This window comes from Vigna radiata, unplaced genomic scaffold (assembly GCF_000741045.1).
Source record: "Vigna radiata var. radiata cultivar VC1973A unplaced genomic scaffold, Vradiata_ver6 scaffold_100, whole genome shotgun sequence".
Taxonomy (NCBI): Eukaryota; Viridiplantae; Streptophyta; class Magnoliopsida; order Fabales; family Fabaceae; genus Vigna; species Vigna radiata.
The window spans coordinates 653,817-672,238 of record NW_014544133.1 but is presented as its reverse complement, the minus strand read 5'-3'; the positions used below and the strand labels follow the sequence as shown (position 1 = coordinate 672,238).

At 34.5% G+C, this 18,422-nt stretch overlaps 1 protein-coding gene across 1 annotated transcript; it reads left to right on the top strand.

Moving 5' to 3' along the window:
• The first annotated feature begins 5,989 nt into the window (after positions 1-5,989).
• Positions 5,990-9,454, top strand: LOC106755323 (14-3-3-like protein GF14 iota). Its single transcript, XM_014637461.2, has 7 exons — positions 5,990-6,192; positions 7,265-7,571; positions 7,950-8,037; positions 8,147-8,256; positions 8,340-8,488; positions 8,883-8,929; positions 9,206-9,454. Exons 1-7 carry the CDS (start codon positions 6,120-6,122, stop codon positions 9,209-9,211), a joined length of 780 nt encoding a protein of 259 aa, XP_014492947.1. The 5' UTR covers positions 5,990-6,119; the 3' UTR covers positions 9,212-9,454.
• Positions 9,455-18,422: the final 8,968 nt, after the last annotated feature.

Here is an 18,422-nt window from a genome sequence, read left to right as displayed (position 1 = left end):
GCTTGAAATACTCGATTGATAACATGCTTTTTATACCTAGCTTACCCTTGCTTTTTTGTGTTATCTGTGTATGTCTTTCTTTTGCGATGACCATCCACTTGGATGTGAGCAGATGTCGAAGAGGTACCTCTGGAGCAGGCTCTGGAAGAAGATGACGCAACCCCTAGTTCTTAGGACTTTCTTTAGTTGTACTCTATATTTTGAAAGACTCTTATGTAAATAAAGTTTAAATTTATGGTATATTTTAGATGACTGTAAAGCTTATAATTATGTTTACATCCTATCACTTCATTATAAAAGTTCCTATCTGGTTTATAACTCTGTAAACATATTTAAACTGCCCTGCCATATTATAATGTTTAATCATTCAAAATTATATTATCATAAAATTTTTGGGATGTCACAATTTCAGTATTGAATTGAGAGAAAATGTCAACTCTTTCTTAGCTTTGTACCTTTTGTATGCCTCAATTTGTTAAGTTTCTAAGTAGCTACATCTTGAGTTGAATTGATTTAAATTTCATCATTAATCCCCACTTTTTGGTTGTTAGATCATGTACATGAAGTTTGTTGGCCAATCTGAAGAATGGAAGAACCACATAAGCAAGAATGAATGTAAAAAAGGAAATATTGAGCAAAGATAAATGTTGCCGCTAGGGTGCAGCTGAGCCCCATTCTTTTATGGAATGTTGTAGCTAGGGTGCAGCAGAGCGCCCTGCTCTCTGGAAGGCTACCGCTAGGGTGACATTGAGTGCCCTACTCTCTGGAAGGTTGTCGTTGGAGTGTAGCTGAGCGGTAGCAACGCTGATGTGGCAAAAATAGGTCTTTTTAGGCCTAAAACGCGAAGAGCTCTTGATCTTTTATTGCCCAAACACAATTCCTCTCATTTGGAGCTCTTAGAGGAGAGCTAGGAGATGTGGGAACAGTCCTTCTTCATCCTTGGGTCTTCTTCCTTCTTCCATTTCCACCATTGTTGTAAGCTTGAGCTCTCCATTCATGGAGAGCTAGTTTCATTGTTGTTGGGGGATTAATGTAGCCATTGAACTCTTATGTAAACTACTATGTTTTGAATGAATATATGTCTCTTTCATTGATTGTTAGTGTTTGATTTCTTCTCTTAATGCTTGTTATGAAGTTGCTACTCATGACATGATTTTATGATTTGCTTGATATTGGGAAATGTTGGGTAAATTTGGACTTGGATTAAAGACCTAAAGGAAATAGTATCTAGGGATAGAACTAGGACCTTTGGTTGTCTTAAAATCCCATTTCTTAATGCGAAAATAATTGTTAGGTTTTCTAAGGGATTGAAGCTTAATGAGGAAGTCTAGGCTCTTTCTACTAGGAGATTGGGATTTGAGTAAATTAGTAGATTGACATTGACATATTAATAAGGAGGAAGTGATTTTATATACTAAGAGTGAAGTAGGTGAAATCATACCCCCAACAATATCATTCCATATAATTTCTAATCATTCCATTTCAAAGTTTTTGAGAACTTAAGATCACTTTTATCATTTATGTTTTATAGTTACTTTAATTGCACCAAAACTCATTTTATGGAAGCATTATTTAGTCTAGGTTAGTTAGAAATTATACGATTGTCTAATGAAACGAGTCTCTTGGGAAACGATATCTGTTCTTACCGATTTTATTACTTGAACGATTTGGTACACTTGTCAAAGTCACAACATCTACTATGTACACATAAAATATATAACCATCGTAGAAGAAAATAAAACATGAGAACATACAAAATGTAAGGATAAGCTAATTTTCATAAGAATAAACTCAAATTTTAAATACATAACAAACTCGAACATTACCATTCCTATTCGTTAATTGCAAGCCAAGGGAAAACCCAAAATTTTCAAAAAGAATCCATTACACAATCAATCAAGAAGTTAACTCTCCATACTTGGTTCCATTTCCCTTTCCCAGTAACTCTCAATTCGCATACCATGTTCCCAACTCTTGCTTCCAAGAACAATCTCTCTCGGTGATTTCCACTCATCCCTCACAACTCCTACATAACCTTTTATCGAACTCGTAAAACAACACTTTTCTAGGTTTGATACCAGGTCTAGCACACCACACACAAGCATCACACAACACATATCACTAGGTCAAACTCAATAAGCTAATTAGTAACCATTTAATATCTATTTAAGTTATCTTATTTCGCTTATTTCACATTTTTAACTCAAACAAATTATTTTTCACACCACATAGAACATATACACGAGACCTTTACCTCACCATACTAAGCTCTGACTAATAAAACCACATGGTACTTTTATAAACAAATCTTATTTTATTAATACATAATATTTTAATTATTAATTTATATCTAGAATTGTATAAATTTTCGAGTCTTACGTTGCATAGTCTCTAGGCAGCAAGTAATCACCACTGGGTGCTACCATAAAATTTTGGCAAAAACGAATATCTAGGGTCTCATCGTTGGGCGACACCTAGCTACTATCATGTGCTAGCGTGATCATGAGCCCCTTACTTTGTGGCATTAGGCGACGATTACCTAGTGTTGGGTGGTACTCTAAGAGTTTTGTTTTTTACTATAAGGGGCTTATATTATACTAAATAATTATATTTGCTTGCCACAAATTATATTTGTGATTATATTGGATATGTTTGATAACATAAGGTCATTTAGGGAAACTTTAGTGTGTTTTAGTTGTCAAATTAGTTATTACTAAGAAGAAAAGTTAATTCTAAGATGATTTCAATTGTATTGAAGGAGATTTATTATGTGAAACTATCCTGACTTTATTAATATTTAACTCATAAAAAAAATTAGTATAAAAGTATTTTAATTGTGAGTTTATCCTTTTGAACAAATATATTAAGTCCATAGTTATATTTTGAAGAACTTGTGACTTTATTTTGAAGCATAATCTTATCTAATGTGAATGAGTTCACCTTTAATTATTAATGTTACCAAGAACCTCATGATATTAAATACTATTAATTGATATTTGTTAAAAAAAAGTTTATAAAAAAGGTGGTAAAATAAGAAATAGATTTACATATCATTCAAATATAGAGTTGTCAAAATAATTAAAACTCCTGAATCAACTTGGTCTATCATGAGTTCAAGTTGGATTGAGTTAAAAAAATATTTGCAAATTTTAGTATAGGACAAAAATAAATCCAATTCACTAAGAACTCAACTTACTCTCAAATTGAACTTATGATGAGTTGATACTAACCCTAACCTGTACGTAGAAAAAAATTACTTCATTCTTAATTTAATAGTCCTTTCTAAAATACAAACAAACTTATTTTTATTTTTTGAAATTTTGAGAAAGGCTTGCATGATATTCCGTTCGTTTTGTTTTTGTCTATCATTATTTATTTTCTTTTCTTTAGGTAATGAGGTAATATAATATAAGAATTTATTATATAAAATGAAAAAAAAAACAAATTTTTAAAATAAATTTAAACTTTTTAAATTTTGATTATATATTAAAAATATATATAAAGTGTTGGAAAAAAAATTGTAATTTTTAAAGTAACTCAATCAACCCATTTATCATCCGTAAAGCTTAAACACACTTATTTATAAATATAATAAAAATATTTATATATTAATTAACTGAAGGGAAGTATATTTACATATTATGGAATTCTTATTTGAGTAATGATATCATGATACATTTTTACATTCATTTGACATAGAATATAAGAATAAAATATTGTGAACTTTTGTATTTTTTCAAAAAAATAATAGAGTAAAAAGTAAGAAATGATAGTTTTAATCTGTATTGAGAAGGATATTAATAACATGTTTGTAAATGACTATCAAATTCAAAGTCTAATTTATTACAAACAAATTTAAAAAAAAAACAACAATGATTATTAAAGCTTAGGTTTTCACAAACCCAAAAAAAAACATAATTTAAGATTACCTTAGTGAAATAAAAATTGATAAAAGAATAATTTACAAGTAGTTTATAGAGTTTTTTTTTTCCTGTCTTTTCATGGTAAGAACATACACTTTTATGCAACTTTTGTGAGTTTTAAACAGGAGATGAAATTTGTCGTGGATATGATATTGTTTATAATAGACATTTTCTCCAACAAGATTAAACTTATGTTGTGCACTGATTATGTATTTAATTTAAATTTAAATGTGTGTGATCAACTTACTTAGTTTGAAATAGGATAATAATATTTAGACAATATTTTCTTGACAACATTTAAACATTGATTACGTGTTAATATGTGATTGGTCAAAAATTAATCCACAATCAATAAGAATAATCATAAACATTATTGTAGTGTAATTTTTAACCAATCACATATTAACACGTAATCAGTGTTTAAATGTTATCAAAAAAATATTGTCTAAATATCATTATCCTTTGGAATATACATGATTATTCTAATGAGTTACAATGCATATAAAATGCAACATTTTGTTAATTAGGCATATGCAAACAAAAAGGAGAATATGAAGAAATATATATATATATATATATATATATATATATATATATATATATATATATATATATATATATATATATATATATATATATAAATTTAAGATACCGCATTTTGTTATGTAGGTATATAAAAACAAAAAAGAGGATATAAAGAAAAAACATAAATTTTGAGATAGTATAAAGAATTTCAAATTCTTATATTTTTTTTAAGTAGAATTTAAAATTGGTTAATATTAGGTCAAAAAATTACTTCTACCAATTCTTAAAATTTCATTTTGTTCCAAAAAATAATACAAGTAGAAGATATTTATAAAAAATATGAAATAAATACTAAGAATTCATCTATCATCAGTCAATACAAAATCAATTAACAAATATTAGATAACACAAAAAATAATTATTTTCAATTTAGAAAAATAAAAAAGTATAAAAAATAACACATTTTAAAATAATAAAAGTATTTTAATATTAGAAAATAATGTTAATTTGACATACAGAAGTATAGGAAAACGTGTGTTAATCTTTAAGTAGCAATTTACAATTATTATGATCTACAAAACATGCTTAAAAGAAATGAAATCCCCTTCCTCTTTTTCTTAATTTTATGTATGATAACATAAAAAATATTTAATATCTAACTTAAAACCGTGTGACTTTTAATTTTAAAGTAAATTTAAGTAATTAACATTTTAAAAATATAATATCGATGCTTTCCTTTTTCGTATATTTAGTTTCTCCTATAAAAACAACTTAAAAAGTAAAATGAAACGAGGAAGCCTATGTTAAAGTCACTTAAAATCATGATCCTTTTGTAATGAAAACAAAAAAAAAAACAAAAAAATTTAGACAGCATAATAACAAATGAAAAATAATTTAATAGTTATATATTATATATAAATATAATAACTTGGACATTATTAATAATCATAAAACAATACTTAACAGGACTTTTAAGAAATTATTAGTGTAATAATTTAGTAACAAAAATATTAGCCTCACTCTCATAAGATTTATATTTAAATCATCACTTTTTATGATCTCACTATTTCATTTAATGATTTTTTTTTTCTGATTTAGAAGTGAAATAATAAAAGCTACAATTAATACTAAAAGAAGACTGTTAGAAAAAAAAAAAGTGTAAGAGAGAAAAACTAATAACATTTATCAAATAAACAAATTTATCACATGATTAATTTTATACTCGTGTCATTATAAAAATTTAGTAATTTAATTAATTTGAGCATGAATGAAAAATGAAAAAAAGAAAAATTGTTATTCTATTTTATTACAACAAAGAAATTTATTACATTTATATTAAATTGATCGAAAGAAAATGAAAAATTAGAAGTGAAAAGTGAAAGTAGATAGAAGCAAAAATCACAGAGAAGCACATTCTCTGATTCGATCACGATTTGCGCGCTTCCTCTTTCAAACAAGGAGATCCAACGGTTGATATTTCGGTCTCCCTTTGACCCCCACAACATGCTCCATTCAAAACCACTATATAATCACTTCATCTTCTTTTTTCTTTTTCCTTGCATCACCCCACATTTCCCTCTTCTTCTTCTCTTTATTCTTCATCTTCATCATCTTCTACGCCCTTTTTCTGTGTTTGTTCTTCTCCTAGTTTTCTGATCTCTCTCTCCCACCATGGCTGCCGAGAAAGAGAGAGACACACAGGTTTACTTGGCCAAACTTGCCGAGCAGGCCGAGAGATACGAAGGTCTTTCCGCCCTTTCCTTTTAATCCGAGATTTTGTTTTTCCTTATTATTTTGACTTTGATTTGTATTCGTTATATTTTTTTGTGGTTTCATGATGGGGTTTGTGATTTGATGCTGCCATTGGTGTGGATCTGTGTTTTGGGGAGCGGTTTCGTGGTTCTGTTGGGTGGGGAATGTGGATGGAGAGTCGAAAGATTTGATTTTGAGATGTGGGTTTTCGGTTATTTTATCGACCTGCTTTTCGGTTAGATCGTTTTCCCTGTGTGAAACCTATCTTTTGTGGATTTGAGGCTGGCATTGGTTCTTGGTTTTTGTTTTCAGAAATTGTCTTTGGTTTTCAACATGCAACTGAATAAGATTACTCAGATAGTTGGTGGAGGGTGGTCTAAGGCATACAAAAGAGTGTAGAATTGAAGGAGAGGTTGAATGAGATGAATGCATAAGAAAAACTAGAGCTAACTTCTCCCCAATTTGTTTTGTTTTTTTAAACACTTATTTTGAAAATAATTTGCATAAAGTAATAAAATTTTGTATGAATCATTGATGGGTGTGTGAAATCATTTTGGAAAATAGATTTTAAAATCAAAAGGTGGGAAGGGAATCAAATGGGCCCTAATTTTCAAAACTGTAATGGGTTACCAAACTGTTGTAATGGGGCCAATAAGAGAAGACCTTTCATCTCAGAATAGAATGCTGTCCTTTTCTATTTGTACTTGAATCTATCCACCTCAACATGATAAACTCTATTTGCATGGCTATCCTTTTGATGAAAAGAGGCACATACGGATCAGTTTGTTTATTTTACCTTTAGAGTGTCATCTTCTTGCATGATTAGGTTAAGATTAATCTGTTTCCAATTTTATTTAATTAATTGTCTTATTTTGGGCCCGGATAGACAAAGTCTGATTTATGCTCAGAACCTACAATATGTGAGCGTAATTGTTGTTGCATAGAGGCATAGTGCATGCCAGTGATCTGTACTTTGAATTTTCTAAATACATAGAGATGGTATTTTGATCACTGTTCTAGTTTCTGTAATAATATCCTTCTGAATCTTAATACTTATTATGCAGAAATGGTTGAGTGTATGAAGACAGTTGCAAAACTTGATCTTGATCTAACTGTGGAAGAAAGGAACCTGCTCTCAGTGGGATACAAAAATGTCATTGGTGCACGAAGGGCCTCCTGGCGTATCATGTCCTCAATTGAGCAGAAGGAAGAGGCTAAGGGTAATGAGCACAATGTCAAACTGATCAAGGGCTACCGCCAAAAAGTTGAGGAGGAACTCTCCAAAATTTGTGGTGATATTCTGACTATTATAGACAAACACCTGGTTCCTTCTTCTGGATCAGCAGAAGCTAGTGTTTTCTACTATAAGATGTGAGTTATGCTGCTACACTTCCTTTGTATGCACTTGATTAATTCAATTCCTTTCCCAGTTAGAGTCATTATCTTTATCTCCAATTCTTTATTGTATTTTCTTCCCTTGATTATTTATAATTGTTTTATCTGATTAAAGTCTAAAAATGGATATCAGGACTAGTCTGGGAAGTGTAGAATCTGTATAAATATGATGATTTGATGACCTATATTTTGTTCCTGATGTAATGTTTGTCCATAATTGGTAGAGAACCCTTAGCTTGAGTAGATGTTGGATAATGATGGGACTCTGATGCTATGAATGAGTCATTGTATTTATTTGTTTACCTTATATTTTTCTTTGATATTCCTGATTTCCTTATTCTGTTTTTGGTCCAGGAAAGGTGATTATTTCCGGTACCTTGCTGAGTTCAAGACTGACCAAGAAAGAAAAGATGCAGCTGAGCAGTCACTGAAAGGATATGAGGTCATTTTTTATGTCCTGTATTTCAGCATTGAACTACTTCATAAATTAATTATTGTTTATATTATACATTATACTTTCATTTGATTTTCAAAAATGTTTTAATTATTAGGCTGCTTCAGCCACTGCAAACACAGATCTTCCATCAACACATCCAATTCGTCTTGGACTTGCCCTCAATTTTTCTGTCTTTTACTATGAGATAATGAACTCTCCTGAAAGGTAAGTTATTGGTTCTCTTATCTGCATGGATCCATTGAATTGCATTTGTTGCTAGCTCTTGTCTGAATGTCATTAACTTACAGGGCCTGCCATTTGGCTAAACAAGCTTTTGATGAGGCAATTGCGGAATTGGACACCCTGAGTGAAGAGTCATACAAGGACAGCACCTTGATCATGCAGCTGTTGAGAGACAACCTGACACTCTGGACCTCTGATTTGCCAGAGGATGGAGGTATGGAAATGATTAAAACTTCATATAAGATGCATTTGACTTTTGCCTAGAGAAAGCAATAAATATTGTACCGTATGTTGCTCAATAATGATGTCTTTGAGACAAAAGTAGTTGATGTACACTTGTACAATATCATTGCAACAGTATCTTCCACTCACTCTGTTCCCCTCTCAAACTTTGTGAAAAAAAAAAAAAAAAGCAAATTAGGATGAACAGAAAGAAAAATAAAACTGCATGCCCTTGGTAAGATCATCATGAAGGTCATAAGTCATTGTTTCGAGAGTGGTGTCTTCAACTGAGTCACTCCTAGTTAACAGCATGATCATGTTTCCTTTTATTTGGTTGATACTAACATACTTGGAACTACTACTAAAAAGCTAATGCTATTATGCAGGTGAGGACAACATAAAAACTGAAGAAGTCAAACCTACCGAGCCTGAGGTGTGTGCATAATAAGTTGTCTACATACATGATTTTATTGTTGAATCATAATGTTGAAAACAAGCAATTCCTTGTATATGAGAGCAACTTAGGGTCTGTTTAGTTTGAGACATTTTTCTCTGGCTTTTTCAAATAATTCAAATAATTACAAAATAAAACCTAGGTGGCTGTTTCAAAGATTTGTGCTAGAATCATTTTTCTGAAATCAAACATGTCTGTATTTACTTTAGTCACAGTTTAAGGTTCCTTGTTTATAACATTCTTCTACTTGTGCAGCATTGATCATGATTGGGTAGTCAGATGTCTAAGGTGTCAACAAGGGCGTTTTTTCAGCTTTTCTTGCAATGGATTGGGACCAGACAACAGGGCCATTTTCTCCATTACCAAAGCCAGAAGATCTGTGCCTTTCATTTATTTACTTCAAACCTTTTCTTTTTGTTGTCTTATCTGTTTTAAGTAAAGTGATCAGTTGAAGCAAATGAACAATTTAAATTTACCCTTATTAGCATCTCACTCCTTCCTTCATTTTGTTTGCATTTACTTTTCTTAATGATTATGTTTCCTATAGGCTCCTAGTTAGTAACCATCTATACAAAATAACGCAACGGTTTAGAATGAATAGTCTGTCATAAAAACTAATTGTGGATTAAAAAGGCAATCTATTACTAACATTAATATAAAAGTGCTCTTGAATATTTTCCTTTTTATTGGTTGTGAAAAATTGATAGAAAACAATTTATTTTCAGTTCAATAATTTTCTTTCTTGATCTTAGTGGGTTCAGTAAATTTATATCAATAAGACTTTTGAAAGTGATGATCATTCATGGTTGGTTTGTGTCAAATTTGAAGAAAAGGTTTATGAAATTTGCTTATATAAACTCAGATTAAATCATAATACAACATGTATAATAATCAATAACATATTTTCTTAATTTATTTAATTGGTTTGATAAAATTAATAAGATTGTTTAATCAGAAACCAATTATTGGCTTTATTTGTATTATAAGACATTTCTATTTGAAAAGCTATTCCCTTAATCGAAATATATATGATAACTTATCAAGGACTAAAATGATAATAAATTATTGCGCTTCGATAATGATAGCAATTTTTTAAAATGTACTTAATTATTTTAGATTCAATCAACTAATGTAAAAATGTATCATATTTAAAGACAAAAAGAGTGATATACTCCAATGAGTTTTTCCTTTCGCCAGTTCAACTTAATCTACCAATTATATTCTATCTATTACAATATAAGAAAAAAAATACTAAGAAATTTATTTTAATGTTTATTCTTTTTTATAAGTGTTCTAAAAATTAGTTCTTTTAATCATTTGACATTTTTTATTTTTATATATTTATATTTATTTTATTCTCACATAAATTATTCCAATTTTTTTTATCGAATTATTTTATCTTTTAGTTTTTTTATTTATATTTTTTTTGTCACATATTGAATTCATTTTAGTTTTTTATCTATCTATTTCATTTTTAAAAACAATTTGTATATATTTTTAATTTTATTCTTTTATAACTTCTAATTAATTCATCATTTAATAAATTATTAAAGAATAACTTATGTATAAAATATTAATTTTTCTATACTATTTTTTTTTTGTTTTATCTTTTTATGATTTAAAATTACTTGATCATTAATAAAATTAAATTTAGAAAGATATATTTTATTTTTATTTCTTAAAATATTATTTTAAATATTATATATATATATATATATATATATAATATTAACAATAAAAATTGTTTACACCATCACATTAAATATTGTCTCTCTAATGAATTATTTTACTCTATTATTCATTTAATCAATCAGTGAAATATACATATATTTCAATTCTATCATTTAATATACAATAAATTATTATTTTTGTTTTTAAATAAAATAATTATTTTTTAAAATTTAACATTCTCATATTAATCTCTAAAACGTGAATTAGGTATAAAATTATAATTATTTTATTAAATTATTATATAAATATTTTTATTGTTCAATAATTTTCGTATAAATTAAATTGATATTGTTTAATAAAACATTATCATGAATATATATATATATATATATATATATATATATATATATATATATATATATATATTGTTTCGGCTGAACTTTTACCTCCAACGCTGTCTTCTCCCAAGCTGTTCTTCGCTCCTAGAATACTCCGAGCGTCTTTGTCCAAACCGGTCGGTTACCTGCCAAAGGCACTCCGACGCTCAAGTCATTAGATTAGACAAGGTCAAAATTATATTCTGATGAGAATAAATGAGCATTCAATGTAACCAACTACCTTTCACCTTTGACTTGTATTTATAGTATTCATCATGGGTCCTTAATTACCTAATCCTTAATCACGGCCCAATATAAGGCCCACCTTCCTAATTGTGTTTTACCTCACTTTAATTACCGCTTGCTAAGAGCCCTTCTCGGTCGAGACCGGTCGGTCTACGTTTACCTTTTCCTGCTTGATATTTTGGTTCTGCTTCTGACGGCCGTCTGAACCCGCCGGGGTAGCGCCGAAATCCTTATTCCGCGTTACCTTTCGCCGGACACGATATCATTAGCTCTCGTTTATCTTTTACCGGGTCCTTGTTGTACATAATACCGGACCCCTACTGCACATAGGCCCCCCAAGACCTAGGCAATGCAATTGCCGTAGGGTTTATCAGTGATCCGACCGGTTGTGGTTCTAAGGAGGGGAAAGGGGAGGCCGCTCTAAACGAATTTAGGCGGGAAGGGACACGTGTCGCGTGGATGTGAACCGTTACGTTTTGAAAATCGTAACGGCACTTAATCTGGAGCGTCGATCTGTCGATTTTGGACGGTTGCGATGCGCGACGGTTTGCAAAATTTTTTCTATAAATAGGGGAGTTTACCCCAGCCATTTGTCATCTTCTCCAGTTTTTTCTCCTTCAAATTCGTTTTCCCCCAGGTAATAAAAGGGATTTTATTGTTACCATCGAGTCTTCTCTGGAGTCGTCGGGTCGCGGTGGCGGTGGCGGTGGAGTGGCAAGTGATAGTGAAGGCAGCCAGTCCGGGAGTTCATCCTCTTCAGATTCCAGCTACGAAGTTCCGACCCCTGAGGAGCTTCCTCCTCGTGAAGCCCTTCCTCTAGCGTGTCTAGAACCTCGCCGGACGGTGATTCCTCCGGGCACCGAGTTGCCCGCAGCCGATGCTGACCGTATATTTCACGGAACCCCCCTATTTTTAACGCGGGGCGGCATAAGGGTTGATCCGATTCCTTTGGTGCCTTTTGGCGGTTTCCCGCCCGTTCCAGGATACGACTGGGCGGGTTTTGACGCGAAGACACAGTCTTCGAACCTTTCCAGCGTGGGCCTCCAGGATTTCATAGAGAGATCCTACTTGGTAAGGGATGAGGCAGACGGTCGCTTGATTCGGACCGCTGCGAGCCAAGAAAATGAGCGTGTATGCCATGGGAAGGGGTCGAGCCCAGAGGACTTCTTCTTTGTTTATACCACTCTGTTCGAGCATCTTCATGTTCGGGTCCCTTTCACTAATTTTCAGATGGGTGTGCTTCGCGCTTTGAACGTAGCACCTACCCAACTTCACCCTAATTCCTAGGCCAACGTCCAAGCTTTCGGCGTGATGTGCATGGCAGCCGGTGTAATACCCACGGTTCCGGCCTTCTTACACTACTTTGACGTCCGACCACCCCCTAAAGGGGATTGGGTTTCCTTATCGTCGGTGTCGGACCGGACGTTATTCAAAACGTATGCCAAATCTTACAAGAATTTCAAAGAGCAGTTCTTTAAGGTGGTTATCCCCGAGGGTAGCCATCGTGACTTTTTTGACGAGGAAGGGCCTTCTCTCTTCCCCCTATACTGGACGGAGAGTCCTACTAGAATGAAGGCTTTTCCGAAAGAGGTTTTAGACATCGCCGACCTTTGCGTGGTTGACGTTCTTGACACCCTCCCCCGCCGCCTCTCCGCCCGCGCCCTGGTCGACTGCCTTCCTTTCGAGGACTGCAGCCGGAGAGCACTCGGTATAGTATCGGTTCAATTTTCTGTATTTTATTAAAGTGATTACTTAACTAAATTCGTTACATTCTTTCAAACATTATGGCTGCTCCCAATCCCCGCCAATCCAACTTCCTGTTAGCCAAAAGAGGAGGATCCAGCGTGTCAGCTGCTCCTAAAGATGGCGCCGCCCCTCCTCCCAGACGCCCGCCCCCTACTGGACGGGTTACGATCGCGTCTCCTCGGATACCTTCAGGGGGGTCTATTCCCTTTGGGATTCCTGTTCAAGATAAAACATCTCTTGCCGGGACGTCTCAACCTCCTAAAGCCGGCCCCTCCAATCCTCCTGTAACGATCACGGTTCCCCCCTCTGATGTGGCTTCTCGTTCAGTTCCAGTGGATCCCTCGTCTTCTCGCAAGAGGAGAAAATCAAGGAAGGATGGGGACAAATCTTCTTCCAAGAGGAATCGTCGAGAGGGTGCTCCTCTCCCGGGCGGCGTATTCAGTACCGAGTACAATGTGGGCCGTCGAGTGAATTTCCACATGGGTTCCGCTCACAAAGCCATTCTGGAATCCATGTCCGGTCCAGCCTTGCCGGACGCCAATTTTGAGATGTCTAGCCGGACCACATCGATGGTGGGGTACCTGAGGGAGTCCGGGAGCCTTCCGAGATCTGAGGAGGCAAAGAAAGCGTTGTCGGAGGAAAAGGAAAAGATGGCCATCCTTCAAGCCAATTTGGACGCGTCGAAAGAAGAACGTGAGAAAGAAAAAGAGCGCCTAAGTGAGGCGCAACAGGAACTGGCTCGTATGGCGGCCGAACTGAAGGCGGCTTCTGATTTGCTGGAGAAGGCCCGGTCGGACAATTCTCTCTTGTCTACTGAGTGCGAGGATCTTAAGTTCGCTGCCGCGAAACAGAAAGAAGTTGAGACGAGGCTGCAAGAGAGTACTGTTGTTCTGCATAAAGACATGCAGGTCTTACGGGCTGATCTGAAGGACGCCCGTGACAAAATAGCCACCCTTAACGCCACGGTGATCAACGAACATGAAGAAGGCTTCTACAAGGCTCTCCGCCAGGCGAAGGTGATCCTCAAGATAGAGAAGCCCTTGGAGATGGGTTTCGACATTGACAAGGACGTCTATGGCGGGGTGTTGACGTACATTGGTCCTCTAGGCGCTCAGGCGGACGAAGCAACAGGTTCAGAGGCGGCGGGTTCCGAGGCGGCTATTTAGTTAGGAAGGCTTTAATTTCCTTAGATCTTTGAAGTTTATTTTGTTGTAGAACGGGCGGATTTTAAACAATCAATAGGTTGTTTACGCTCCCGCCCGTTTTGTGTTTTTGGTTTTTTGTCAATGACTGTCGGTTAGGTGTTTTCTTTGAAACCATACATGTTTTTGTTTCTATCGTTCGGTACGCACTTCCGATTACTTGCGATTTGTTAATATTGACGATGTTATTTTCGTTGTTTGATGTTCCTTCGCAATTTGTTTCGATTTCGTTTTTACTATTCGGTACGCACTTCACACTTCCGGTTACCACTGGAAATGAGTTATTGATATCTACTCGAAATAGTACTTAGGGGGCCGGTGATACCGTTTACCCTCTTGACGGTTGATAGGATGTATCAGTTCGCCAATTTGGATGTTACGGACGACAGGCTAAGCCGTTCATCGTCCAACCAATTTTGACAGGAAATTTCCATTCACCAACCCTAATGAAGACCCTAATGAAGTGGTCACTTCGAAATTTGACAGGAGCACGCTCGTTCTGGAAATTCCTCATCTTATAGAAGTCGTACATTACAAATCAAGCACTTAGCTAAAATATAATTTTAAATGTGATGCATTCCATGTGTTTGTGAGATGTCGTCCGTCCAATTTGGTGAGTCTATACGCGCCGTTTCCGAGGACTTCAACGACCTTGAAAGGGCCCTCCCATTTAGCTGTTAGCTTGCCGTGAGAGGCTATTCGCCGGGCTTCTCCCGTCTTCCTCCACACTAAGTCCCCTTCGTGGAAACTTCGAGGGCGTACCTTAGCGTTATATCTCCTTTCAATCATCCGTCTACATGCTTCTGCCCGTAGGACCGCTCGGTCCCGCCTTTCTTCTAGCGTATCCAACTCGACCCGCATTTCTTTGTCGTTGAGATGGAGGTCCTCTATGTTTCTTCTCAGAGACGGCTCTCCCAGCTCCACTGGCAGCATCGCGTCTGTGCCATATGTCAGATTAAAAGGGGTCTCTCCCGTCGTCCCGTGTGGCGTACACCGGTAGGCCCACAGTACCTCCGACAGCTCTTCCACCCAAGCACCTTTTTTATCTCCCAATCTTCTCTTTAGCTCCGCGACTATAGTCTTGTTCATGGCTTCGGCCTGCCCGTTCGTTTGGGGATGTTCAACCGAGCTGGTGGAATGTTTTATCCCCAAATTTTGGAGGAAGTGTTCAAATTTTTTGTCGACGAACTACCGTCCGTTGTCAGTTATGATTGTCTTTGGAAGTCCGAATCTATAGATCAATTTCCAGCAGAATTTCTGCACCTGGCTGGCCGTGATCATTGCTAATGGTTCTGCCTCTACCCATTTGGTAAAGTAATCCACAGCTACGAGGAGGAACTTCTTTTGTGCTGGCCCGCTCGGGAACGGTCCGACTATATCCATCCCCCACCGGGCAAAAGGCCACGGGGCTATCATAGAGTGCAAATTATGCGGCGGGGCGTGATGGTCGTTTGCATGGGCTTGACAACTGAGGCATTTCTTTGCAAAGGTCATGCAATCCGCTTCCATCGTCGGTCAATAATAGCCGGCCCGCAGGAGACGGGCCTTAAGCGTACGTCCTCCAGTATGAAAACCACACACACCATTATGTATTTCCTCCATTACGTATTGAGCCTCCTCTTTACCAAGACATTTAAGTAGTGGGGAGGAGAATCCTCTCCTGTACAAATCGTTCCCGACCAGGAGGAAACGTACAATTTTCTTTGCTTCTTTCACGGTTAGGGGGGCTCCATCGTCCTGTTTCTTTATTGACGCCCGAATCTCGGTCGAGACCGGTCGGTCTACGTTTACCTTTTCCTGCTTGATATTTTGGTTCTGCTTCTGACAACCGTCTGAACCCGCCGGGGTAGCGCCGGAATCCTTATTCCGCGTTACCTTTCGCCGGACACGATATCATTAGCTCTCGTTTATCTTTTACTGGGTCCTTGTTGTACATAATACCAGACCCCTACTGCGCGCGCACACACACACACACACACACACACACACACACACACACACACACACACACACATATATATATATATATATATATATATATATATAACTTCGAATAAGTTTTTAAATAGTTATATTTGTAAAAAAAAATTAAAAAATTAACTTAATAATTAATAATTCATTTTAAAGGTTTAGTAATAAAAACATCACACTTTTTAGTATTATAAATTTTGTTTTACTGAATTAATTTTTGTTACCAATAAGGAGTATTGGTAAATCTTGAAGACAATTGTTTTGATGATGCTGCAAGAAGACTTAGTTGAAGAAGAATCTAAAATTATTTAAAAGCAATTTGTTGAAATTAAATGTAGTAGGAAAGTCCTATAAACTTTGTAAAACTTACATTTTTACCTGCAATAATCGATTATCAAGAAGCAATAATCGATTATCACAAGTCATTCAGGAATAATCGATTATCACCTCATATAATCGGTTATCACTTTTTGAAAAACCTATAACGGACTTGAATAATCGATTATCACTTACAATAATCGATTATTTGTGGCAGTTGGGACTTGACCTTTGATATTCAGAGCAACTGCCTATATATTGGGTTTCTGTGAAGTTCAGAAGTAACGTTGTGAACTTAGGTCTTTTGTAGAATACAGTTTTTCTGAGGAAGTTCTCAAAAGCTAGTTCTGTTCCCTTGCCTGGTCTCGTGAATAGGAGAAGCTCGCGTTTCGTGTGTCGATAGTTGGAGTGGTTCTCTTCGAGTTGGTAAGGTGCTTTGCCTGGTCTCGTGAATAGGAGAAACTCACGTTTCGTGTGTCGAAAGTCGGAGCGGTTCTCTTCGAGTTGGCAGAGTGTTTGCTTCCGGTTCGTGTGTCGAAGGAAGCACTTCCAGTTTGTTTGTCGAAGGAAGTTACTCATTGCACTCTTCCGTTTCGTTTGTCAAAGGAAGGTGTTTTCTATCCATTACTCATTTCATTATCTTGTAATTTGTACAACTATATTTTTAGTGAAAATCGTTAATCACTTTTTATAGTGATTAACAACTGGACGTAGAATCTTTTGATTCGTACCAGTATAAAAATCATTTGTGTGATTTTTCTCTTCCCTACACTCCTTAATCTTTTAGCACTCCAACTGTTCGATAAAAGTTTTACAAGAAATTTAAAACTGATAAAGGAATTATTTTTGTGACCGAACACGGTTTCCGCTTACTCTAAGTTTAATTCCGCTGCGCTATACTCTTCAAACCATACTCCCCTGGTACCAACAATTTTTACTTAAATTTCAAATTGTTAGAATTTGTGACTTTAATGTAAAAAAAAAAAAACATTAACATACTTATTATTTTAAAATATACTACTATATATATATATATATATATATATATATATATATATATTTTATATTGACTAAAATAAATTAAAATATGAGCAACGAGTTTAATAAAAATATATATAAAAATAAATTATATTTCTAGTATTAATTTGTTTTTCTATACTATTTTTTAATTTTTAATTCTATCATTTATTTGTAATTACTTGGTCATTTAATAAAATAAAATTTAAAAAAATATATTTTATTTTTATTTCTTATAACAATATTGTTAAAAAAATAATTTGTAATTATTAAAAATACAAATTACTTACAAGTGTAATATAAAAAAAATGCAACGTAATAATTTTCTTAAAAAAATTACCTTTATCTTTTTTATCTTTTTTTTTATATTAAATTTTTCTTACAATTATTTTTTTCTTTTTTTCTCATTCAGTTTCGTCATCGAGATTGATTGTTTTCCTTTTTAGGTGTCTTAATTGGAGAGTCTTAGATTTTTAAGCTTTCTCTCTCTTGTTCATCTATAACTTCTTTTGTCGCGATCTCTTCTAACCTTTTTTTTTATCATCATTGCATTTGACTCATCCATATATGTTTTTTCTCCAGTGACAAAGATGACTTTTGTTATTTTATTTATAACTGTTGTGACTCTTCAATAATGACATCTTTATCCACTAGATGTCAACAATGGATTCCTTAACTAACGGCGATTTGTAAGAGATGTATATGGAGCAACCTCCTGATTTGTTGTTCAGGGAAGTCTTCTCAGTTGGTATTTTCATCTTCTGGTTGATATTTCATCTTCTATGTCATTTTCACTCCTGATTTGTTGTTCAGGGAAGTCTTCTAATCGAATACAGAATCATATATTTTCACTAAGTCTTTATGAATTATATTACGAACAAGTTTGATACATATGATTTGTATGCACTAGCTTGAAGGGGAGTG